Source organism: Microchirus variegatus (assembly GCF_963457635.1).
Source record: "Microchirus variegatus genome assembly, chromosome: 7".
NCBI classification, from domain to species: Eukaryota; Metazoa; Chordata; class Actinopteri; order Pleuronectiformes; family Soleidae; genus Microchirus; species Microchirus variegatus.
The window spans coordinates 26,670,789-26,696,542 of record NC_139808.1 but is presented as its reverse complement, the minus strand read 5'-3'; the positions used below and the strand labels follow the sequence as shown (position 1 = coordinate 26,696,542).

Sequence of the window (25,754 nt, the reverse complement as noted above, 5' to 3'; positions counted from 1 at the left end):
TTAAAGTCAGATTTCTGAGAATAAAGTCAGAATTCTGAGTTTAAAGTTAGAATTTTGAGTTTTAAAGTCAGAGTTTAAAGTAAGAATTCTGAGTTTAAAGTCAGATTTCTGAGAATAAAGTCAGATTTTTGAGAATAAAGTCAGAATTCTGAGTTTTAAAGTCAGAATTCTGGGAATAAAGTCAGAAATCCGAGTTTAAAGTCAGAATTCTTAGTTTAAATTCAGAAAGAAATTATTTTTTTCGTGTGTGGCATTAATCCTCTTCCGTATTCTCATCATCCATCTGCAAAAATGTAACCTGTAATGTTAGGCAACAGCTAGCTTTGTTAGCAAAGGCTCATCTACTTCACATTCACCATTTTTCATCCAAAGTTGTTTAAAATAACCATATTTGTTTGTGTTGGTGGAGAAATACCAAGCGCACAATAGTTTTCATATTTTCGAGCCGACGTAATCGTGGGAGTCGTTGTTGTGTTTATCGCTCCGACCTCCAGAGAGAAACCCCCACTAATAGATCGGCAAAGCTTCACAGCAGAAACAAAAAAGCTCGGCCAAGTCAAACATGGGAAGCAGTTGTGTCATCGTTTTTTTTTTGTTTTTTTTCATAAAGATCTTAATCTTCACAGTGAAACTGGTTCTGGTGTCTGCTGCACCGGCCTCTGTGATTCACGAGGATCGTCAAAGATCAGATTTCAGAGGCCCAGACCTCCATGGAGGCTCAGGCCACGACTGGCAGAGCACTGAGCTCTCTGATCATTACAGACGACAGCGTTTGTGTTGCCCTGACAAGCTGCTAGATCCATGTTCTGAGTGTTTTTTTTTTGGCTTGTGGGTCATGTATACACTACCGTTCAAAAGTTTGGGGTCACCTATACAATTTGTTGGTGTTTTCCCATTAAAAGTCACACTTTTATTCATCAAAAGAGTTGCAAAATGACAAGAAATATAGTCAAGTCGTGCTAACATCATTGCACAAGGGTTTTCAAGGGTTTTCTAATCATCCAATAGCCTTCTAACGCCATTAGCGTTAGCAGCGTTAAGGGCGTCAACGTTGGCGCATGACGACCGACCGGAAAAAGACGCGCGTGGCGTCATGTTTACGTGACTCCCGTTTGATAAAATGAGTCTCTAAAGTAACGCTAAACTTCAAAAGCAGAGGCAGAGGTTATTTGTAGTGTTGCTCTTTTCGTTTAAGAAACAGACCGCTCCAGTTCGACTGTTGGAGCGCTAACCGCGCTAAAGGAGCTAACGGAGCCAACTGGTAAACGGTGCCTGGACTCCGGTGCTGCGGCGCGTAAACATCAATGACATCATGACGACTCTTTCCGGTCAGTCGTCATGGAGACGCGCAATGCCTTAACGTGTGCTAACCACCGTTAGTGCCCAGCACTAGTACCATTAGCATTAAAGGTGCATTATGTAATAAATCTAAAGCAATTGGCCATAAAATCCTCCTAATATGTCACAGAGACTCAGGAATAATGTTCATTTAACAAACTGAACTCACCAACAACAACAGTACAGACAAAATATTTGCATGAAAAACAAATATTTTGCAGACTGCAAATCACCTAATCACCACCTACCGCCGTCTACCAATAATTGCAGTCAGTAGAGTCTCGGCTGCCGAGCAACCACGGGTTGCCAGTTACGTCAGAAAACCACACCTAAAAGACCGCTGTATTTTTGAATTTGAATGTAGTAACCGTTTTTGGCCACATTCTTACATATGGCACCTTTAATAATAAGTGAGCCCAAACTTTTGAACGGTAGTGTAGCCCTATTTCCCCTCCTCCTTTAAATTCATCCTTCAGTAGCTTATCATAACCTCCAGTTTCCTGCGTTTTTACACAAGCTTTTTCAACAACCGCACGTCTGTTATTACTCGTATCTCTGCTCCAGACTCCGTTGGCTCAGAGTCGCTGATCTCAGGTCAGTTGGGGGACACGGGCGCTTCTGGACTTTGTAATGGATTCACCATCGCTGCATGTGGTTTGAGACGCGGCTAAAGCCGGTCCAGATATTCTCCTTCCCCTCGCTGGCACGAGCCAACGTCTCCCATCACGCTTCCTCCCTGGTAGCAATCTGTGACGGCTGTTACTTACCGAAACCTGACCCCCCTCCTTCAGTCACAGCACACAGCGTGCTCAGCATAACAGTATTACACGGCTGGATTAAGGCATCGCTGCGAAACATCGGGCGGAAACACACGAGCCACAGATTAAACTCTCTCGCGATATGTTGTTTTAGCTTGAGAAGTGATTCATAGGTGACGGCTCGTTGTCTTGCTGATGTGTTTTCCTAACCCCCCTGCAGACCATTTCAAGGAGATCTGCCCCGCCGGTCACGGATATACCTACTCGCTCTCGGACGTGCAGATTTCTCTGAGGCAGTTGGAAGACGACGACCTGCAGAGCACGGGGGGGACGTATCCCGAGCCGTCGCTGCCGCGGTTTCCCGCGTTTCCTCACGTGCCACAACTGCCCCAGTATCCAGAACACGAAGAGACGCCACGTGTGAATCAGCCCCCGCTGATCCCACAGCAGCCTCTGCATCCCGATCACCCAGAGACACCTGAACGCCACGAAGGTGAGAATCAAACGGCCTGATGCATGAAATCTCCACCACAATGTTTACTCCTAATTATATACCTCAAAAAAAGATGAACAGGGTTAGTTTTTTGTAAGAATCCATACATTAACAGGATGTTTGTGTGCTCCACAAGTACATGAAGTACCTGGAACCCGGAAATTATGATCTCGCCGAATGTCTTGTGTTGTCCGCATATTCACATTTAAGAAGCTAAAACAACCGGAAATGTTGTTTTAATCAGTTAAATCAATTATCCAAAATAATTGACGGTTCATTTAGTAATCGATTAATAGTGGTGCTGGGCACATTAACGGCGCCAACGTTAACGCATGGCGCGTTTCCATGACGACTGACCGGAAAAAGACGCGCGACACGTCATGTACCGCGGCACCGGAGTCCAGGCACCGTTCACCAGTTCGCTCCGTTAGCTGTGTTAGCTCCGTTAGCGCGCCTGCAGTTGAACTGGAGCGGTCTGTTCTTTAAAGGAAAAGAGCAGCGCTACAAATAGCATAATGTGTGCCTCTGTTTTTAAAGTTTAGCGTTACTTTAGACTCATTTTAACAATCTGGAGTCACGTAAACATGACGTCACGCACGTCTTTTTCCGGTCAGTTGTCATGGAAATGCGTCATGTGCTAACGTTGACCCAGCACTAATAGTAATATTAAGTCCAGCCACCATTTACCAGTTAGTTCCGTTAGCTGCGCTAGCTCCTTTAGCGCCCGTTAGCATTCCTACAGTCCGACTGGAGCTGTCTGTTTATTAAACGAAAAGAGCAGCGCTACAAATAACCAGCATACATGTGTACTGTGTATGTGATTTTAAAGTTTTGCGTTACTTTAAGAGACTCATTTTACCAAATCGGGAGTCACGTAAACATGGCGTCACTTTTTTTCCGCTCAATCCTCATGGTAACGCCATGCGTTGATGCGTCCAGTGCTAACATTATTCGATTACTTAATTAATCGTCAACTATTTTGATATACGATTAATCGGTTGGTTTGAAGCTTTTTTTTTCGTGATTAAAACAAGATTTCTATTGTTTAGATTGTTTTAGCTTCTTAAATGTTAATATATGTGAATTAATGTGCGCCAACGTTTAGCCATTAGCCATTAGCCATAGGCTACATCCAAATGTATGCTTTTGAGTTACTTTACTGGTGTAGCTATGACATTTTTGGGAGAATTTTATAAATAGCCCTGTTTATTTCCTTGTTTCTCTCACTGCTTATTATTACACAGCGATATATGTACTAAATCACTGTACTGTACATCGTTATCACGCAGTATAATGGTTCTCGTCAATGTCAACTCTTGTTTTTTGTGTTGCTACTAATAAACATTTCCTCTTCTCTCTCCGTCTGTTTGCAGATGTGGAGATCGTACTCCCGGTAAGTCCTTCCCTCTCTCCGCCCCGTTTTTGGCTTTGGAAAATGTTTATCTTAAGACGATATGGTCTAGCGAGCTCAGCTGGAGAGTTTGTTTGTGATTATATAACTCTCTCTCTCTCTGAGGCCACATGTGTTAAACACACATATGTTATAATAAGTCGTACATAAGATGGAAAACATGCTTTTTTTGTGTTGCTTGTTTTGCAGCCAGCTGTTGTGACTGACTCACCGCTGGAATATCCAGGTATTTCTTTTTCTTCACACGTACACAGATTATATAACACTGACAAGCATATCAACACTGCTGTTCGATGCCTCCTGCGGTTTTGTTTCTGCATATCTTTGCCCGAGGGCCAATCGTAGTTCCACTCAGGCACAGACACGCAAACGTGATTTCTATAAATTGTTCGCTCCTGGCCCTCGCGCCAGTGAAAACATTGCCGTTCAAGTCTGAATTTGCCTACGTTTTGATTTATTTTCGTCATTGTTTTGTTCTGAGCCCGGTTCTTAATCCAGCCGCCTTCACTGAGTGACACCTGAGGCATTTGTGGTATCGCAATGTGACTCAGGAGAATAATGGTTTAATCTGCAGTCGTGTTTGCGCTTTTTCGTGGCTTTATTATTCATCCCCTCCTCACCTCCTCCTCACAGAAACTCCTCCTCCTGCTCCTCCTCCGGACTCGTCCGTCATTGAATTGAGTCCAGATTCAAAGGAGACGACGCAAACTCACTCAGGTAAAAACACAGAGCGCTCATGGAACACAGGCTTGTTGTGTGATTGACTGATTACTTGGTAAAAATGGTAACACTGGGGCTCATAAAGACACATAATTCTTTATTTAAAATAATGAATCCTTTATTGGGAAACTACGGAAGAGGATTAGGGCCACACAGGAATAAAATATTTGAGTTCTGACTTTGTTCTCAGAATTCTGACTTTAAACTCAGAATTTTGAGTTTAAACTCAGAATTCTGAGTTTTAAAGTTTAAACTCAGAATTAAATTTAGAGTTTAATCTCAGAATTCTGACCTTAAACTCAGAATTCTGGCTTTATTCTCAGAATTTTGAGTTTAATCTCAGAATTCTGAGCTTAAGGTCACTTTATTCTCAGAATTTTGACATCAAATATAATTCTAACTTTATTCTCAGAGTTCTTAATTAAAACTCAGAATATTCTGACTTTAAACTCAGAATTCTGACTTTATTTCAGAATTTTGACTTTAAACAGAATTCTTACGTTATTCTGAGAATTCTGACTTTTCTGACCTTAAACTCAGAATTCTGACTTTATTTCAGAATTCTGACTTTATTTCAGAATTCTGATTTTATTTCAGAATTTTGCCTTTATTTCAGAATTTCGACCTTATTTCAGAATTTCGATTTTATTTCAGAATTTCGACTTTAAACAGAATTCTAACGTTATTCTGAGAATTCTGACTTTTCTGACCTTAAACTCAGAATTCTGACTTTATTTTAGAATTCTGACTTTATTTCAGAATTTCGACTTTATTTCAGAATTTTGACTTTAAACAGAATTCTAACTTTATTCTCAGAATTCATACTTTAAACCCAGAACTCTGACTTTATTTCAGAATTTTGACTTTAAACAGAATTCTAACTTTATTCTCAGAATTCTTACTTTTAACTCAGAATATAGGACTTTAAACTCAGCATTCCGACTTTATTTCAGAATTCTGACTTTATTTAGAATTTTGACTTTAAACAGAATTCCAAAGTTATTTGCAGAATTCTGACTTTTCTGACTTTAAACTCAGAATGCAGACTTATGGACTTTAGTCTCAGAGTTCTGACTTTAAACTCAGAATTCTGAGTTTTAAAGTCAGATTTCTGAGAATAAAAAGTTGAACTGAATCACCTCCTTAAATTCTATTATCATTCATTTGAGCTCTCAGCCAATTTTGACCGAATATGGAGAACCGCGTTCTTTTCTCCTCGCATAGAAATTCCTGACGCGGTCAAACACAAGTGCACACCTTTGATTTCGCCATTGTTTTGACAAGACTTTCGCTGATAAACAGACACTTAAAAAGGGATGTTGGCCTGAGAGAGAGTGAGGGATTCAACAGCGCATGTTGCCGCAATCAAATCCAGCAAGTTCACAACAACTCAGTCAATAAAAATCTGTGTTCGTCACTGATATTCACAAAACATTATGTTCAAAAAAAAAAAAAAAAAAAAAGACGGATAATACAAAGCAACAGTAATCCTCATTCCAGATTTAGGGGTCATGAGGAATACACACTGTTCTGGATTGCAGTGACTCAGGACAATGAACAGTTTGTAAGAACAGCTCCCAGCTGCACAGTTGTGGTCATCGTCTCGCCAAAAACATTCTGGATAATCCAGCCAGAATAACACGCTTTGGCAGTGGCAAATTCCCACACGCCAAAACTGTGTTAACAAGCAAACATTTCCCTCGTCCGGCCTGTAAAACAGACACATAAACACTGCAGTAAATGGTCTGTAAATGACTCTTGTGTCGTGGGTTTGACGTGATGGGAGAACTGACCTAACCTTGACTATCCTGAAAAAAGCATATGCTATATATATGTATATAAATATGTATATACAGTATTTCTGTGAGAACCAAAGACATTTGATTGATGACAATTTGTATTAAAGATGCACAACTGAACAGCATCTTGTGGTGCTCAGAGATGCCTTACATACACTACCGTTCTGGGGGTCACCTATGCAATTTTTTGTCGTTTTCCATTAAAAGTCACATTTTTAATCATCAAAAGAGTTGCAAAATGAATAGAAAATATAGTCAAGACATTGACAAGATGAGAAATAATGATTTTTATTGAAAATAATACTGTTTTCAGCTGTGCTAACATCATTGCACAAGGGTTTTCTAATCATCCAATCGCCTTCTCACGTGATTAGCCAACAGAATGTACCATTAGAACACTGGAAACGGGTCTCTATACACCTATGTACATATTCCATTAAAAACCAGCTAGAATAGTCGTTTACCACATTCACAATGTAAAGAGTGTATTTCTGATTCATTTAAAGGCGCCACATGTAAGAATGTGGTCAAAAACAGTTACTACATTCAAATTCAAAACACAGAGGTCTTTTAGGTTTCGTTTTCTGACGTAACTGGCAACCCGTGGTTGCTCGGCAGCTGAGACTCTACTGACTGCAATGATTGGTAGACGGCGGTAGGTGGCGCCACATGCCAAAACATGATTTCCAAAACATGAACATGATTTGCAGTCTGCAAAATATATATATATTTTTGATGCAAATATTTTGTGTGTACTGTTGTTGTTGTTGAGTTCAGTTTGTTATATGAACATTATTCCTGAGTCTCTGTGACATATTAGGAGGATTTTATGACCAGTTGCTTTAGATTAATTACACAATGCACCTTTAATGTTATATTCATTCAACAAAAAAAGTGCTCTTCCTTCAAAATTAAGGACATATCTAAGTGACCCCAAACTTTTGAACGGTAGTTTATCTTTTAAAAGACATGAAATCAAACCCTGGTGAGAAAATATCAACAATTTCGCACACAGACAAAACAAAGGGAATATTCGTTGTGTATTAAATACAAAATAACTCACGTTTAATCATATTGTTGCACTGGATTGGACCGACGTCCTGTGTTCAGTATGAAGCTGTTTCTTTCACGTCTCATTTTTCATGCTCCGTGTCAGCTGCTGGAAGACAGCGGCGTTATCTCACGGGGGTTAAGCTTGTGTTATTATTCTTTTCTTTTATTTGACCTCTTTTCTTAAAGCCAAGTTGGCTTGACTACGCGGCACAGCACATCACCGAGGGCGAGGGGGGGGAAACCGAGAAGAGACAGTGGCCAGATTTATGAGTAATGGTGGAAGAAGGGAGACGAGAGAGTAATCTTGTATTTTTGTCCTAAGTCACACAGAGGAGGCTCTCTCCATGGGTTTTACCACGGCCCATTTGGGATCTCTCATCCAGGAACCCCTCTATAATAAAAAAGCAAGAATGTGTCATACTTTTACATCTTTCTGAGTCATAACTGTGCACATATCTGTTTTTTTTTTATCAGATAGTGACAAGTGCTTCACCACGCCGACCATTTGTGGTCACGGGAGATGTGTTCCTGTGCAGACTGGTTACACCTGCCAGTGTGAGCCTGGATTCAAGCTCAGTGCGCTGCAGACCAACTGCATCGGTAAGAAGAACAGTGGGAGAGAGAGGAAGCTGTGGGTGAGACCTGTGTCGCGATGACTAGTTTTTGTTAACTATAATAACCCCGGTTATTATCACGTCCTTTACCGCCCATCGCAGACGCGAACGAGTGCGACGAGGACCCGTGCGAGGGCAAAGGTCGCTGCATTAACAACTACGGCTCCTACACCTGTCAGTGCTACAGCGGCTACAGCCAGGTCATCACCCAGAACAGGAAATTCTGTCAAGGTGAGAGGCTCCCACAAGCTGAAAGGCTGCACCACGAGGTCTCATCTGTACGGAAGAGGATGAGGATGAGGGCCACACGGGAAAAAAATATTTGAGTTCTGACTTTTAAACTAACAATTTTGACTTTATTCACAGAATTCTTACTTTAAACTCAGAATTCGGATTTTTAAACTTGAAGAATTCTGACTTTGTTCTCAAAATGTTGTCTTTAAAACTTTGAATTCTGACTTTATTCTCATAATTCTGTCTTTAAACTCTGAATTTCTGACTTTATACACTGAATTTCTGACTTTAAAGCCATAATTCTGACTTTATTCTCAGAATTCTTATTTTAAACTTAGAAATTATGACTTTATGCTCAGAATTATGACTTTAAACTCAGAAATTCTGACTTTAATTCTGACTTTGTTCTCAGAATTCTGATTTTTAAACTTGAAGAATCCTGACTTTATTCTCAGAATTCTGACTTTAAACTTGAAGAATTATGACCTTATTATCAAAATTCAGACTTTATTCTCAGAATTCTGAATTTAAACTCTGAATTTCTGACTTTAAACTCAGAAATTCTGAATTTATTCTCTGAATTCTGACTTTAAACTTGAATAATTCTGAATTTATTCTCTGAATTCTGACTTTAAACTTGAATAATTCTGACTTTATTATCAAAATTCTGACTTTATTCTCAGAATTCTGACTTTAAACTTGAATAATTATGACTTTATTATCAAAATTCTGACTTTATTCTCAGAATTCTGACTTTAAACTCAGAAATTCTGATTTTAAACCCATAATTCAAATATTTTTTTCCTTTGTGGCCCTAATCCTCTTCCGTACATCTGTCAGCGCTCTTCATTTGAATCCTTTCCTTACCTAATTAAAGCCGTGTGTGGAGACACAATATTCACCTTCTTTTTCTCTCTTGTCCTTGGTTTTCAGACATTAATGAGTGCAACATTCCCAGCAAGTGCCAGAACGGCAAATGCATCAACACGGAGGGATCTTACACGTGTGAATGCAACAGCGGCTACGCCAAGAACTGGAGAGGCCTATGCGAAGGTGACACACACACACATACACACACACACACACACAAGCACCTACTCACACTGTTGAAGTTGAAATAACAACTTCTGTTACAGCTTTGTAACAGAACACTTGTGTTTCCCTGTCGTCCAAACCAGTCTTGTACAAAGTACTTGAAAGTATCTTCCCAGAAAATGACTTTGGTAGCAGTTAAAGTCACCTTTTAGACCTGAAATTTACTGTACTTAAGTTTCAAAAGTCATTTTCTAATATAAAATGTACTTAAGTATTAGAAGTATTGTTTGGCCGCTTAGCTGTGGCGACCGCTAACCCCAAACCGTTAGCCGTGCGCGGCTGCCGGTGGACTCCAGGTTCTCCGCATTTTACTTTTCATTTGTCGGCCCCTACGTGGGACGGCAACGAGTAAACAACGAGACGCGGGTGTGTTTTAAGTCCACCTGGAGTCGAAATCTGCGGCTAACAGCTGATTAGGTAAGCTAGCAGCTTAGCGGCTAACAGTCGGTGCCGCTAAAAACAACTGGCGACAACAAATGTTACGGCATTACGTCACCAACTCAATTTTTATGAGGAATGAGTAGCGAAGATGGTTAAGGGGAACGTATAGCAGTAAAAGTACACATTTTATTTAGGAAATGTAGTACTTAAGTACAGTAACAAAGTATTTGTACTTTGTTACATTACAACACTGGTCGAAACATGGCGAAAATCACTTTGTTTGTGTTTTTTATCATTTTGGAACACTTTGTTCCATGTGTGTGGACATTATTTAGCCATAAATGATTAATTTTTCATGTTCCACCTTCCTCCCTGAGCAGATATAGACGAGTGCAGAGATCCCGGCTCCTGTCCCAGCGGCGTCTGCGCCAACACTCTCGGGTCTTTCCAGTGCCAGGCCTGTGGCCCGGGCTTCAGCCCTGTCAGTGACAGATGTGTGGGTAAGCAGCAACAGCACCACTGTCCAAACTCCTTAAAGGCTTCTCTAACCACTGCGTGGAAATATGCCGTCTTTCCCTCTTACGCTGCAAAAGCTTCCTGTAATAGGTTAACATTTACATGCGCGCCCGTAATGCACTCAACGTAATCTAATAGCCCGAGTTGAATTAGGGACACTGCGACGTCTGTGGTGCACAGAATTACGTCGAATAAATTGCATTTTCGTACTTCAGACGACTTTATGTTGCTATGCGTGACCAATGTGGTTATTATAGTTAACGAACACTGAGTCTAAAACTTAATTTAGTTAACTGAAATTAAAAAAATATATATATATATATACACACACACACATACGCATATATGTATGTATATATTATATATGTATATGTATATATGTATATATACGTACGTATATGCGTATATACATACATGTGTATGTATGTATATGTATATATGCATATATATACATATGTATGTATACATATGCATATACATGTATGTATACATATGTATATATACGTCTATATGCATATGTATATAGACGTATATATGTATATGATTTAGTAGTAAATATACACATATATGCATATATATGTATGCATATATGTGTATATATACTACTAAATCATTCGTCTATGTATACGTATGTATGTATATATTATATATGTATATATGTACGTATATGTGTATATACATATATATGATTATGTATGCATATATACATACATACATATATGTGTGTATATGTATACGTGTGTGTGTATATATGCATATATACGTATATATATGTGTATATATACTACCAAATAATTTGTCTATGTATATATATTTGTATATATTATATATTTGCATATATATGTGTATATATACATACATACATATGTGTGTATATGTATATATACACGTATATATGCATATATTATATGTATATATACGTGTATATATACTACTAAATCATTTGCTGAATTAACTAAATCTAAACTGAAATAAAAAAGCAAAGTAAATAAAAACTAATGAAAATGTCAAAACTCTAAAAACCTTGCTTCACTGAGTTTCCATGTATCGTACATCAGCCTCTGATTATCCCCAACATTGTTTGACCACATGTGTTATTGCTGCTCTTTTGATACGGCCGGCCCCCGTGTAAAAGATTGTTGATAATACTTCAATTTGGGAGAGTCCAAATATTTTCTGTTGGCCACGGCCTTGAGCAAACAGCGTGTTATTGTCGGAGAGTCATGGCCACTGTGCTCTCGTTTCCCGCCGAGGCCAGCGAAGGCTTTATTATCACCGCTGAGCGAGGTGAGCGGACTCAGAGTAGAGGAAAGAGGCCTCGACAAACACATATTTTGTCCTGCAGTGTCATCACGGTCCGCTGTAAAACTCTTTAGTGCCACTGTTACATAACAGGCCGCCTGGTGTTACTTACCACATCCCCCTCTTTAAGACCATGCGCCCCACTAATTTGTTTGGAAACCTAAGCTCCTGAAGGGAACGCTCCTGAATGTGGAAACCTTAAAAGACTTTACTGGGGAATTCTTTATAATCAGCTGTCACGCTTAGCAGAGTCCTGACAACTGATGCCCTCATTTAAGGTTTGGTGATTTCCAAAGAAAACAACATTTAAGCTTTTTCTCTGTTTGTCATCAGTGTAAATATTAGAGGAACCCTGCAAACGAGGGATAACACTGGAGGCAAATATTGTCTCTGTGAACATCACCCGTGAAGCACTAACAGCACCACAGTATACGTCTGGAGACACCGCTTTATTCTCTACAGTCAATTGACGACCGCTCAGTTGGTTTGTTCCTAATTGGCCAAATCATGGATAAGCCTAATTGCTGCTGGTGTGATAGAGAAAACAGCTCCCATTCCCCCTGTCGAGGCTTATCGTGAACGCTTGAGAGATGCCGGGTAATTGCAGAAAACAAAGCAATGGGGGGACAGATGTCTGGCATGTGTCCACTGTGTGTGACGAGCTCTCGCTGTATTTTCACCGCAAAAACTCTTGTTTCTGTCGTCTCCATCACCTCCGACCAACCGTGTCCTCTCTCCACCTTTGTTTTAGACAATACTCAGTTATAGTACAGCAGATTATTGCATTGTTTCAACAAAATCTTTCACAAAAGCCACATAAATTTAAAGATTGCCGCCATTTCCGACCGACTTTTATGCCAGAATTTCCTTTTTATATCTATTTCTGTCATTTACTCAAAATATTTTCTCGAATAATGTCGAAAATATGCTCAAACACAACATTATTCCACCAATACGTTGATTAAAATGGTCAATGTATTTGCTCATGAGGAGGAAATGGCTGCTATTTTTAAAGATGGCCGCCATTTCCAACCATCTTTTACGCCAGAATTTCAATTCCTGGGCTGATCTCAGTGATTTTGGTGTCAAATGATAAGTAAAATTTAGAATTTATCAATCAGAAATCTTTTTAGTATCTCTTTCTGCCATTTACTCAAAATATTTTCTAAAATTATGTACAAAATATGCACAAACACAACATTGATTACAAAACGTTGATTACAAATGTACAAAAACGTTCAATGTATTTGCTCATGAGGAGGAAATGGAGGCCATTTTTAAAGATAGCCGCCATTTCCAACCATCTTTTACATCAGAAAACGATATGTAAAATGTCTTTCTCTACCTCTTTCTGCCATTTATTCAAAACATTTTTCTAAAGATAATGTATAAAATATGCTCAAACACAACATTATTCCATTTTTCACATTCACATCTGTAATGCGAATAAACCTTTTGTTCATCAATTGAGAAAATATCCTGAGTAAATGGCAGAAAGAGTTTTCTGATTTAGAAATTAGAATTTTTAGCTATCATTTGACACCAAAATCACTGAAATCCGCCCAGGAAATGAAATTCTGATGTAAAAGATGGTTGGAATTGGTCATTTACACCAATTTACATGGTTTACGTGATTTTTTTTAGTGCTTCTTTCCAGTCTTTCCATATTATTTTGCTAATCTATTACTCTCACACACGATCTGACTCCGGTTGCTTTCACTCTTTACACCTTTGGTCAAAATATGCTGCCATTGTTAACACTGTGATAATTTCCACTATAAAACGTTATTTCCTGCCTGAGGTTTTTCCACATAATCCCAGGGTCAACTGCTCTGACTCATGGAGTGGAAAAGACTGCAGCCGCTGCTGCGAGTAGTAAAAAAAAAAGCATTCATGAATGAAGTTGCACTGATGTAATTTAATGGCTGCTGTTCGCAGGAATTTGTGCTCTCTAATTATGCTGAGATTGTGTCCTTTTTTTTACTGCTGCTTGATGCTCATATACAGAAGAGGATTAGGGCCACACAGGAAACAATATTTGAGTTCTGGCTTTAAAATCTCAATTCTCAGAATTCTGACTTTAAAGTCAGAATTCTGACTTTAAAGTCAGAATTCTGACTTTAAAATTAGAATGCAGACTTTAAAGTCGGACTTTATTCTCAGAATTCTCATTTTAAATTAAGAATTCTCACTTTAAACTCAGACTTCTGACTTTATTCTTAGAATTCAGACTTTAAAGTCCGACTTTATTCTCAGAATTCAGACTTTAAACTCAGAATTCTGACTTTAATCTTAGAATTCAGACTTTATTGTCAGAATTCAGACTTTATTGTCAGAATTCAGACTTTTAACTCAGAATTCTGTCTTTAAAACTCAGAAATCTGACTTTAAACTGAGTTTAATCTCAGAATTCGGACTTTATTCTTAGAATTCAGACTTTAAAGTCAGACTTTATTCTCAAAATTCTGACTTTTAACTCAGAATTCTGACTCTATTCTTAGATTTCTGAGTTTAAAATATTGTTTTTGTGTGTTTAAACGCAAAATTCTGACTTTAAACTCGGAATTTTGACAATAATCTAAGAATTCTGAGTTTAGACACAGAATTGCGACTTTTAACTCAGAATTCTGACTTTATTCATCACCCATAGTTCTGAGTTTAAAGTCAGACTTCAAATATTTATTTCCTGTGTGGCCCTAATCCTGTTCCGTGCACTTATTTTGTATTATTTCCTGTTGCTGTATGTGGGTTTTCTGTTTCCCTGCTGTCAGACACTTTAATGGTTCCTTTTCTCAGTGTCCTACTCTGATCCCTTCTGTCTCCCCAGATGTGAACGAGTGCTTGAACCAAACGGTGTGTGGCAGCGGTAGGTGTGTCAACACCGAGGGCTCTTATAGGTGCAACTGTTTCCACGGCTACGAACTCTCGCCGGACAACGTTTGTCAAGGTAAACGTCAGTCAAACTTTGACGGTTTATTAAAAAAAAAAAGTTCTCCAAAGAGAAAGTGGTTGTCTGTATCTTCTGAGGCTCACCTCTTCCCCCCCCCCCCCCCGTATCTCCCCCCTCCAGATGTGGATGAGTGCACACTCCCGGGAATGTGTCTCCACGGCCGCTGTGTCAATCTGGACGGCACCCACAAATGCGTTTGTGACCATGGTTACCGAGTCACCTCAGACAGCAAAGCCTGTGAAGGTCTGCAACGGATTATCCAGGGGGCTCTTGGGTGTAACTCATCACCGCATCCTCGTCACGACAACAAGATAATGTCTGAAAGTGATTTTTCTGTTTTTTTTTGTTTTTTTTGTCAGATGTCAATGAGTGCGCGACTGGTAACGCGTGCCCTTCAGGAATTTGCATCAACACCGCGGGTTCTTACTCGTGCCAGAACTGCAGGCACGGATTTGGACCGTCTGCCGATGGACTGAGATGTGAAGGTATGACTTTTTTTGCCGTGTGATGATTTACACCAATGTTTCCCAACCTTTTTTTTCTTTTTTTAATCTGTGACCCACTTTTTATGCATGGGAAATTGCTGTTGAGCCTATTCTCAGTATAAATTGTGACAGGGGTAAATGTGTTTAAACACACAGTATACAGAAAGTATAAGAATGTGCAATATAGACTTAGTCTTATATCCTTTATTTCAGCACAACCTAGGCAAAAAATATAATTTTCACCAACTATATAAACACATTTGAGCAAAAAAAGTACTCAAAATATTTAAAATCGTATAGAATTTGTGTCATTTTTTCAGTTCAAAGTTCTTCTTTTTTGAACAAAAACAAAAGAAAAACGGCCTATTTTTTATCAAATTAATCATAACTTACTCTAACTCAACAACACGTCATTTTATAAAGCCTGAATATGTGACCTATAAACGCACACCCCCAGGATGTCCATATAAGGAGTTGTGGATTATTTGTGCACCAAGGGTTAAAACTAGCGCTGGGCACGTTTACGATACGTTAGTTTCCATGATGACTGACCGGAAAAAGACGCGCGTGACGTCATGTTTACATGCCGCGGCTCCGTTAGCTACCAGTTAGCTCCGTTAGCTGCGCTAGCTCCTTTAGCATCGTTTGCGCGCCTACAGTCGAACTGGAGCGGTCTGTTTATTAAACGAAAAGAGCTGCGTTGTCTATAACTAGCGTACCTGTGTGCCTCTGTTTTTAAAGTTTAGCGTTACTTTGGAGACTCATTTTAACAAATCGGGAGTCACGTAAAACATGGCGTCACGCGTGTCTTTTTCTGGTCAGTCGGCATGGAAACACGGCATGCGTTAAATCATCGATTTATGGCGTAAATGTTAACACATGACGCGTTTCCATGACGAATGACCGGAAAAAGACACGCGTGACGTCATGTTTACGTGCCGCAGCACCGGGAGTCCAGGCACCGCTTACCAGTTAGCTCTGTTAGCTGTGTTAGCTCCTTTAGCGCCGCTAGCGTGCCTACAGTCGACCTGGAACGGTTTGTTTATTGAACAAAAAGAGCTGAGTTGTAAATAACTAGCATTCCTGTGTACTGCGTATGTGTGCCTCTGTTTTTAAAGTTTAGCGTTACTTTAGAGACTCATTTTAACAAAGCGAGAGTCACGTAAACTAACCCTAACCCATGCGCCGGTTAATGTCGTTAACTTGCCTAGCGCTAGTTAAAACAAACAAATACTGTATATCTTATGTAAAAGGCTTGAAAATAGTTGTTTTTTTCCTGTTTTTCAGATGTGGACGAGTGTGCTCATGGTGACCTGTGTCAAGGCGGCGTGTGTGCCAACACACAAGGATCCTACACCTGCACCAGGTGTAAGGCAGGCTACACGGTATCTGAAGACCGGCAGAGGTGTGAAGGTAAATCCAGACTCAACAACGTATCAACTTACCCCGTTTGGTGTGTAATTGTATCACCGTCAAATATTCAGTCTTGACAGTGCTGACGTTTCTCACTCAGATGTCGATGAGTGCCAGTCTCTGTCTTCCTGCTCCAACGGGATCTGTCTGAACTCAGAAGGCTCCTACACCTGTGAGAACTGCCCGACGGGTTACAGAGTCTCGTATGACGGCGAGTTATGTGAAGGTCGGTTTATTTAACGCGACGTCTCATGCATAACGCGGCGTTTGTCTTAAATCCAGGCTCGTAGATCTTGTTGCCGTGCAGCCTGGCAGCAGAGACGTCTCATTCCTCTGTGTGTGTGTGTGTGTGTGTGTCTGTTGTTTCACTACCAGATATTGATGAGTGCGCGCTGGCCATTACATGCCCCCAGGGAACGTGTACAAACACAGAGGGTTCCTTCACATGTATCAACTGTCAGCCTGGTTTCACAGTCTCCGAGGACGGACAGCAGTGCGACGGTGAGACTCTCACGCTTTTAGTGTTCAGCAATGTCGTGGTTATGAGGAGGCTGGGAGCGAACAATGTTTCCCAGCTGGTTCGGTTTGTGTGTAAACAGCTTCAGGTGTGACAGCGTGGACCAAAAGCCCCCTCATCTGTTTGCAAAATCCCAAAAATACATCTTCTAGACATCACATCATAGCTGGACCGCAGACTGCGAGGGCCTTTGGCACCGCGCGTTTAATCCTTGCTCAACACGGCCTCAAATAGAACACGATGATGTCAGGCCAATCTCCCGCAGATAGTTTGACTGAAAAGATCAAGGTGTTGACATTTGTAATTCCCGGTTCCAGTGATTATCGATCTAACTGATTACATCTGCCGCCCCCCCCCCTGCCCTTTTATTCATCCGCGCTCAGAGATGATAATCTCCGTCGTGACATGTCTCGTGTGTTTGTGTCCAGATGTGGACGAGTGCTCGGTGGCTAACGTGTGCCACGGCCAGCTGTGCTTGAACTCCCCGGGGTCGTACACCTGCAAGAGCTGTGACCCTGGCATGCAGCTGACCGAGGATGGTTACGGCTGCGAAGGTAAAACCCCGCCTTTTTCCCCTCAGGTGAACGTTTTAAATTATGCAAAATCAACTTTTTAATCATTTTAATTCTAATAATTGGGACTCTGGAGGCCCTGTGAGTAGGCAAAGTGTGAAAAAAGACGACATACAACGTCACAATGACACATTTAATGGAATTGTTGTCTCATGGAGCTCCGTTTGTCCCTTAAAAATGCAAAGTCCACAAAGTGTTCTATTCTTGGCTGCACAGTGCAGCACAGAGTTCTACACAATCTTCCAGCCTCAGAGGATTTACGTGTCCAGTGGATACATTTTATATTTGGCGGCTAGTGTCGTCCGCCTTTTTCCCTCAGGTGATCGTTTTAAATTATGCAAAATCAACTTTTTAATCATTCTAGTACTTATATTTGGGACTCTGGAGGCCTTATGAGTAGGGGAAGTGTGGGGAAAAAAATGACTCGGTCAGGTTTTTGTGGTCCGCTTCAGTCTAAGTACAGGAGATAAAACACGTGATGTTGACTTTCGCACTCACACTCATTGCTACGTCACAATGAGATATTCCTGCAATTGTTGTCTTGCGGAGCTACACTTTGTCCCTAAAAAACCGCGAGAGTGCAGGCGAGGGCAATAATATCTGGAAGTGTTCTATTCTTGGCTGCACAGTGCAGCGCAGAGTTCTACACAAACTTCCAGCCTCAGAGGATTTACTTGTCCAGTGTATACATTTTATATTTGACGGCTAGAGTCGGCAAACGATCGCTTTCCCAAATACTAACTGCTGTTAGCTGCCGTAGTTTCCTGTCTCTCATTTGCATTTAAAGAGACAGGTGCTCAAAAGCGAGCGTTCCGAGCAGGGCTGTTTTAACTGCTGTGGTGCTTCATCCTTAAGGCATTTTGACCAAAGCGTGTCACAGACATGTTCATTAGGACACCAGGGAACTAGGTTAACTTAACTTAAGTGTCAGTATACCTACAACGTGATTACACAAAGTCTTTGCAGTGCTCGGGTTATTTGTCATGACATGATTTATGAGATCAATGCATATAAACGGCTGCTTGGACGAATCCAGGGAGGTTAGATCTGTCATGACTTCATGGGAAGCGGCGCAGGAATGACTATTTAAATGGATTCAAACGTTCGTCATATATATCGCGGTGTGTGTTTTTGAATGGAAGTGTGCAGCGAGCTGCAGAGGAAGATCCCCCACTTTTACAAAACAAGCCCCGAGTCCAAGTCGGGCCTCAGATAGGATTTTAATGGATGTCTCTGATGCCATGGAAAATATTAAGGGGCTTAGTCTGAAATGAAGTCAACCAATCGGCTGCCTTCCACGTGCAGCAGCAAGCTCGCCCTACGTTGAACTCGCGCCGTTCACCCCAAGGCAAAACAGAGCAGGCTCGATCGCTTCACAATGGGCCGCACTATTTATTCCCTCCATGAGAAACACAATCTGTGCCATCGCGAGGAATTTCTCCGCGATCATGTAACAGCGAGCCGGTGACTGTTTGTGGATACAGTAATTATCCGCCACCTGTAATAGCTTGCTGTTTTGGATTGAGTGACCATTCTGCATACTTATCTTTCTACCCTTTTTAATAAAACACTGTCAGTGCCGTCTAATAAAGGGGGCTTTAAGGTCGGGGCGTGTCCCGCACGCAGCCATTATTATGGTTTAAGAGATAAGAGATTAACAGTGACTTTGCTTCGTTGGAAATCTTTATAGATAAATCTCTTACTCTTTTTTCCATCCTCTCATCCTTTGTCTTATTTGACGTTCTCTTCCCCCCTCATCTTCTTCTTCCTCTCAGACATCGACGAGTGCCAGACTCCAGGTGTTTGCCCCGCGGGCGTTTGCACAAACATGGAGGGCTCCTACTCGTGCATGGCCTGCGATCCCGGCTTCACAGTGGCACCAGGCGGGCGCTCGTGTGAAGGTACAGCACTACTGGGTGTTTTTTTTTATTAAATGAAGAATCCTACAGATGCTTCATGACTTTTCTGACGCCGATGTTCGCTGTGGTCCGGAGGCTCCGCTCGACTTACAACGCGTGTCATTCGCAGATGTGAACGAATGCGAGGACACCGGCGCGTGTCTCGGAGGTCGCTGCAGCAACACCGTCGGTTCCTATAGCTGCTCGTGCCCCGTTGGCCTGGAGCTGGTGGATGGGACACACTGCAGAGGTAAACACACATATGCACTGTGTGGATCTTTTTTTTTGACACGTTAAAGGTGCATTATGTAATAAATCTAAATCAACTGGCTATGAAATCCTCCTACTATGTCACAGAGACTCAGGAATAATGTTCATATAACAAACTGAACTCACCAACAACAACAGTACAGCAAAACAAAATATTTGCATAAAAAAAAAATCTTTTGCAGACTGCAAATCATGTTTATGTTTTGAAATCATGTTTTGGCATGTGGCGCCACCTACCGCCGTCTACCAATCATTGCAGTCAGTAGAGTCTCAGCTGCCGAGCAATCACGGGTTGCAAGTTACGTCAGAAAACGAAACCTAAAAGACCTTGGTATTTTGAATTTGAATGTAGTAACCGTTTTTGGCCACATTCTTACATATGGCACCTTTAATCTTCCAATTTGAGGAAGCATGTCAAGGTGCGTACATTGAAATAAACTTCCTTACATTTCTAAGCGAGAGCGTTGCCATTGTGCTATTGTGAGAAATTTTTAATAAAGCAAGATAAAAATGACTTAATTTTACTTTCAATTCCTTTTACATTTTCCAAGGTATTAACATTAACATTTTTCATAACTCCATGAAGGACGTTTCTATACGTAAATGTAAGAACTGTGGCAGTAGTAATGCAATATTTCGAAAATGTACTCTTGTACTCTTGATACTCAAGTACTTTTGAAAACAAGTACTTCAGTACTTTTACTTAAGTAGACATCTGACTGTCGTACTTTTACTTGTATTTGAGTAAAATTTAGTAAGGGGTATCTGTGCTTTTACTCAAGCAATGAAGCTGTGTACTCTGCACTGTCCGCCTCTGCACATCGGATATAGCTAGCCCGGAAACAAAACAACAGGCACAGGGACATTTAGAATAGACAAAAATGTGCGATTAATTGCGATTAAATCATTAAAACCATTTCTCACGGCTTACCTCATGCTGGCACTTTGACATAGCCGTGTGTTTGTGTGCATTTGTATGACAGATATCGACGAGTGCTTAACTGTTGTGGGCGTCTGCGGAGAAGGAGACTGCCGGAACACTGAAGGCTCTTATTCGTGCATCTGCCCTGATGGATATACCACCATCAATGGAAGAACCGGTTGCCAAGGTAGAGCAACACACTGCAGCACAAAGCGTAATAGCAATGGGAAATCGTTTTTCAGACGACTTGGGTTTGGTGTTATTGGGTGAGGCAGAGTCAACACAGGAGATGGCCGGTCATCGTGTAATCGTGTTTTCTGAGCAGATATTGCTCCGGTCCTGTTTGTTCAAGTTCCTTCATTCAGTGCAGACAGCGTAACAGATGGTGTCCTCACAGCGCTGCTGAACCCAGGGCCTGTGCGACCCCCCTAACATGGCTGCTCAAGCCAGACGCTCTGTGTAATGGGCCATGGCCTCATCAACCGTTTCAGCTCTTTTCGCTCTCAGCGTGGACATCAAGTTTGATGTTATTCCAGCCGCACCCAGTGATCCACTGGTCACAGCAAATGATGATGGTGGGGGGAAAAAAAGTAGTACAATCATCAGCGAAAAAGGGGAGACTTTTCTTTTCAACAAACTGTAACGTTTGCTGTCAAAATACGTGAAACAATTTTTTGGCGAGGACGTCAGAACTAGATCGTTGTTATTTCTGGTTGGGTTTCGTGAGTGAGAGGTGAAGTTAAGTCAACGGAGGGTTGTAAGGTTAGGTATGAGGCAAAGACGAGGGGCTTAGTTATCTACACTCTTAGAAATAAGGGTTCTTCTACAAGGGCTGAGGTTCTACCTGGAACCATTCGCTTTTGAAAAACCCTTTCCAGAAGAAGGGGTTTTTCAAGGGTTCTTGGTAACTAATGGTTCCAGTAAGAACCATTTTGATCCAGAGAACCCTTTAAAACCCCTTTCCTGAATAAAGGGTTTTAAAAGGGTTCTTGGTGGAACCCTCCAAAAAGGTTCCAGGTGGAACCTTTATAAAATGGCTCTACCTGGAGCCAAAAAGGGTTCTCCTACGAGGACAAGCTGAAGAACCTTATATGGTTCTACTTAGCACTTTTATTTCTAAGAGTTCCAAAAGGGTCCTTCTACAAGGGCTGAGGTTCTACCTGGAACCATTTGCTTCTGAAAAACCCTTTCCCGAAGAAACGTTTTTTCAAGGGTTTTTTTGGTAACACTAATGGTTCTGGTAAGAACCATTTTGATCCAGAGAACCCTTTAAAACCCCTTTCCTCAATAAAGGGTTTTAAAAGGGTTCTTGGTGGAACATTTATAAAAAGGTTCTACGTGGAGCCAAAAAGGGTTCTCTTATGGGGTTAAGCTGAAGAACCTTATATGGTTCTACTTAGCACTTCTTAGCATTTCTAAGAGTGTAGTCCAGGTCGTTGTGAGACACTGTTAAAAGCCCCGTTCAGACCTGGTTTTTACATCCATCATGAGTGATCTGATCACATTTTTAAGACAAATCTGATGATCCTGTCACTGCATTCTGAATTTGCCATCACATTAAAACATGTTTGTAGCCACCGCCACAATATTAACATATTTCATGTTACAGTAGCGGGAGTAGAGCTCTCATTCAACAGCATCTTCCACTCACAGACGAACAAACACATCTGCACAGTCAGACTCATTGTAAATATAATTAAAACAAGATTTCTGATCATTTTAGCTTCTTAAATGTGAATATGTTCTTTGTTTCTTTGCTCCACATAACAAAGAAATCGTTATTTGCAGCTCTACAAACAGTCAGGACATGAGTGCATATTTGAAAAAAGCATGGGCGATGCCAGCAGAGACGCATCCAGGATGCATTTTAACGTCCACCACTTGCGCTTGGATCACTCAGGACTGTATGTAAGCACTTGGTCTCAACAGGGCCCCCGGAGAGGATGTAGGTCACTCCTTTGCAGTGGGACAATCTTCTCCAGAGACATTAGCCTCCGAGTGCCTGATATCATCCACTGGCTCTGAGAAAACTGCCCACCCTGCATCAAGCACTTTGGCCGCATTCCACTACAAACATTGGACTCTAATTATCTCATAAATCAGCAGTTGTCGTGTATATATATTTTCTTCCTGCAGTCTGCCAATGTGTGTGTACACCGCGCCGCTGACACAATAATAAGCCAGAGCGATCCGGATATGAGCATGAAGAGGGAGGTAAAGGGAGGATTAGGATGTATGGGTTTATGGGGTTTGAAAGGTGAGTGAAGTCAGGTGAGACTCAATCGATGCTTGGCCTTGACAAGTCTTGAATCCATGGATCTAAGAAGTTGAAGATGTTTTACCTCTCATCCAAGAGGCTTCTTCACTTCTGAAGATCACAATTACCTGGATGACTGAGAACCTTCATAGAACACTCAATCCAGTTGTGTTAAATTTCGCCACAGACGTTCTTCGAGTCCTTGAAATATCTCCAAAGTCTTTGCCGTTTACCTTGTCGTTCCTGAAAAGATTCACCTGATAATCAAAGGCTGGGAAAAGGACAGGGAAAGACGGGCTCTGATTATCTTTTACCTTTTTACCCCAAAACCAATTACTGCAAAATTTTATGTCGTAATGCTGCAATTGTACTGCTAACCAAGAATGTAGCATTCATTATTAATGTGAAAATGTTCTCAGCGTGAATATACACTCTTAGAGATAAAAGTTCTAAGTAGAACCATATAAGATTCTTCCTGGAACCCTTTTGGAGGGTTCCAGGAAGAACCCTTTTACCCCTTTCCTGAATAAAAACCCTTTATTCAGGAAAGGGGTTTTAAAGGGTTCTCTGGATCAAAATGGTTCTTACTGGAACCATTAGTGTTACCAAAAACCCTTGAAAAACCCTTTCTTCGGGAAAGGGTTTTTCAGAAGCAAATGGTTCCAGGTAGAACCTCAGCCCTTGTAGAACGACCCTTTTGGATCCCTTATTTCTAAGAGTGTACACTCTTAGAAATAAAAGTGCTAATTTGAACCATATAAGGTTCTTCAGCTTGTCCTCAAAAGAGAACCCTTTTTGGCTCCAGGTAGAACCTTTTGATAAAGGTTCCACCTGGAACCCTTTTGGAGGATTCCACCAAGAACCCTTTTAAAACCCTTTATTCAGGAAAGGCGTTTTAAAGGGTTCTCTGGATCAAAATGGTTCTTACTGGAACCATTAGTGTTACCAAGAACCCTTGAAAAACCCTTTCTTCGGGAAAGGGTTTTTCAGAAGCAAATGGTTCCAGGTAGAACCTCAGGCCTTGTAGAAGGACCCTTTTGGAACCCTTATTTCTCAGAGTGTAGCTGATGCGTAGTTGTGTTTTTCGTTTGCTAGCGTGCCATTAAACGCTCCAACTGACCGATGCATCTTGTGCGCCGACAAGCGCTTGATTACAAATTATTTTCGCGGGGCGCCGTTTCCTGTGGATTTAATTAAGGCGGCGGATAAACGGGGGACATTTAGCGATAATCGAGAAGGTAACAAATCTAATCTTGTCCCGCCCTCTCTTGTCCTGTCCCCTCTTTCAGACGTGGACGAATGCAGTAAAGACGACGTGTGCGTCCGCGGCCAATGTCTCAACACGGACGGCTCGTTCTTGTGCTTGTGCGAGACAGGTTTCAAGTTCAACGCGGACAAGGCTGACTGTGAAGGTAAGACTCGGGTTTAATGATGTACGCAGTGACCTAACTTCTCTTCAAGGAGACCAATGTACTGTGTGATTGATTATCTCTACATTGAGGCTTAAGTAAGGCTTTGAGTAAGATTGATCATGACTCTGGTGTGAAGTGTCCAAACCTGGCTTAGAGGTCGTCCTCCGCGGTCGCAGGACTGAAGGGTACCTGGATCACGTGGCCTGATCTCCCCCAAGGGAAAGCATGAATGACCCCATTGTGAGCTGGAGGTGTTTCTCTCTCCCCCCGAAACGTCTCTCTTAAGCTCCTTCACAAGTTCTTTGGTTGCTGTGATAATATTGTTCTTGGCCACTTCTTTTTGCCTGCTGCGTTTGCTGAGGACAGCTACACCGCAGGCCCTCCTGGCCCAACTCCCGCTCTGCAACCATTACACTGGAAGAAGCAGGATAGGGAATAATGTTGTGTGCGCGGGGGTGCGTGCATCTGTGCTAGTGTCTGATTGCACATGTGGTTGCATTTGTGCCTCTGTTTGTCTGTCCCTAACCAACGTTCTCCCCTCCCACACTCTCTCTTTTCACAGACAAGGATGAGTGCAAGGAGTTTGGAAGCACGGTTTGTGGTACCTGGCGATGCGAGAACACCATTGGCTCCTACCGGTGTTTCATGGGCTGCCAGCCTGGCGTCGGCGATGAAGACACAAAAGACTGCGGTGAGTGGTCGAAACACATGTAGTGGTCGGTAAAAAGGCCAACACACAATTGTATTAAAAAAACAAATAGGCTAATATGGAGCCTAAATCATTTCAGGGTCAGGGTCAACCCTAACCCTCAGGTTAGGGTTAGCCTACCCAACCCTACCCCAGTGCCATGTTAGCTGCAAAAAAAAAAACCCGTAAAAAAACAATTCAACGCACACTTTAAATCCACAGAGATTGAGGCAAACATTTTTTTTTTTTTTTTTTTTAAATACCCCTGGGTGTCTTTAACAAGTATGAAAATAGCCGGAGCGGATATTATTCCAGACCCCGCACAGCATTTACATCCTCAACTGTCTGATAAACTTTGCCTGGTTCTACTCCAGAGAACGCTTACACATCGCTGTAAAAGCATGTAATTAAAAATAAATGAATAAAAAAAGATATTTAAGTTAATTAGTGTTGGAGTCTGTAGCGACGCGGAAGTTGGCGTCCAGATTCACAGCTTCCTGGTCAGCAGTTGAGGGGAAACTGAGGGGAAAGTAAAATAAAAGTGTCTTAAAATACAGTCAGGCTTTATATATATGCACTTTTACGTCAGTAAGAAGTGTCAAAAGTCAACAACAATGTAAGTTGCATGAGGAAAACAGGAAAAGCACAACAACATG

The 25,754-nt window shown here is 41.3% G+C and overlaps 1 protein-coding gene across 1 annotated transcript in view; it reads left to right on the top strand.

Moving 5' to 3' along the window:
• The window catches only part of LOC310929293 (latent-transforming growth factor beta-binding protein 2-like), a gene marked incomplete at both ends in the record, with an annotated part of 118,933 nt that overhangs the window by 75,935 nt on the left and 17,244 nt on the right, over positions 1–25,754 (top strand). Inside the window, 20 exons of the mRNA XM_083892015.1 lie at positions 2,317–2,589; positions 3,963–3,982; positions 4,190–4,226; positions 4,634–4,717; positions 8,047–8,172; positions 8,289–8,417; positions 9,354–9,473; positions 10,277–10,396; positions 14,542–14,661; positions 14,785–14,907; positions 15,024–15,149; positions 16,437–16,562; positions 16,663–16,788; positions 16,938–17,063; positions 17,508–17,633; positions 19,427–19,552; positions 19,680–19,799; positions 20,803–20,928; positions 24,288–24,410; positions 24,973–25,101. Coding sequence (XP_083748141.1) covers positions 2,317–2,589; positions 3,963–3,982; positions 4,190–4,226; positions 4,634–4,717; positions 8,047–8,172; positions 8,289–8,417; positions 9,354–9,473; positions 10,277–10,396; positions 14,542–14,661; positions 14,785–14,907; positions 15,024–15,149; positions 16,437–16,562; positions 16,663–16,788; positions 16,938–17,063; positions 17,508–17,633; positions 19,427–19,552; positions 19,680–19,799; positions 20,803–20,928; positions 24,288–24,410; positions 24,973–25,101 — 2,406 coding nt within the window. The remainder of the gene's footprint in view (positions 1–2,316; positions 2,590–3,962; positions 3,983–4,189; positions 4,227–4,633; positions 4,718–8,046; positions 8,173–8,288; positions 8,418–9,353; positions 9,474–10,276; positions 10,397–14,541; positions 14,662–14,784; positions 14,908–15,023; positions 15,150–16,436; positions 16,563–16,662; positions 16,789–16,937; positions 17,064–17,507; positions 17,634–19,426; positions 19,553–19,679; positions 19,800–20,802; positions 20,929–24,287; positions 24,411–24,972; positions 25,102–25,754) is intronic.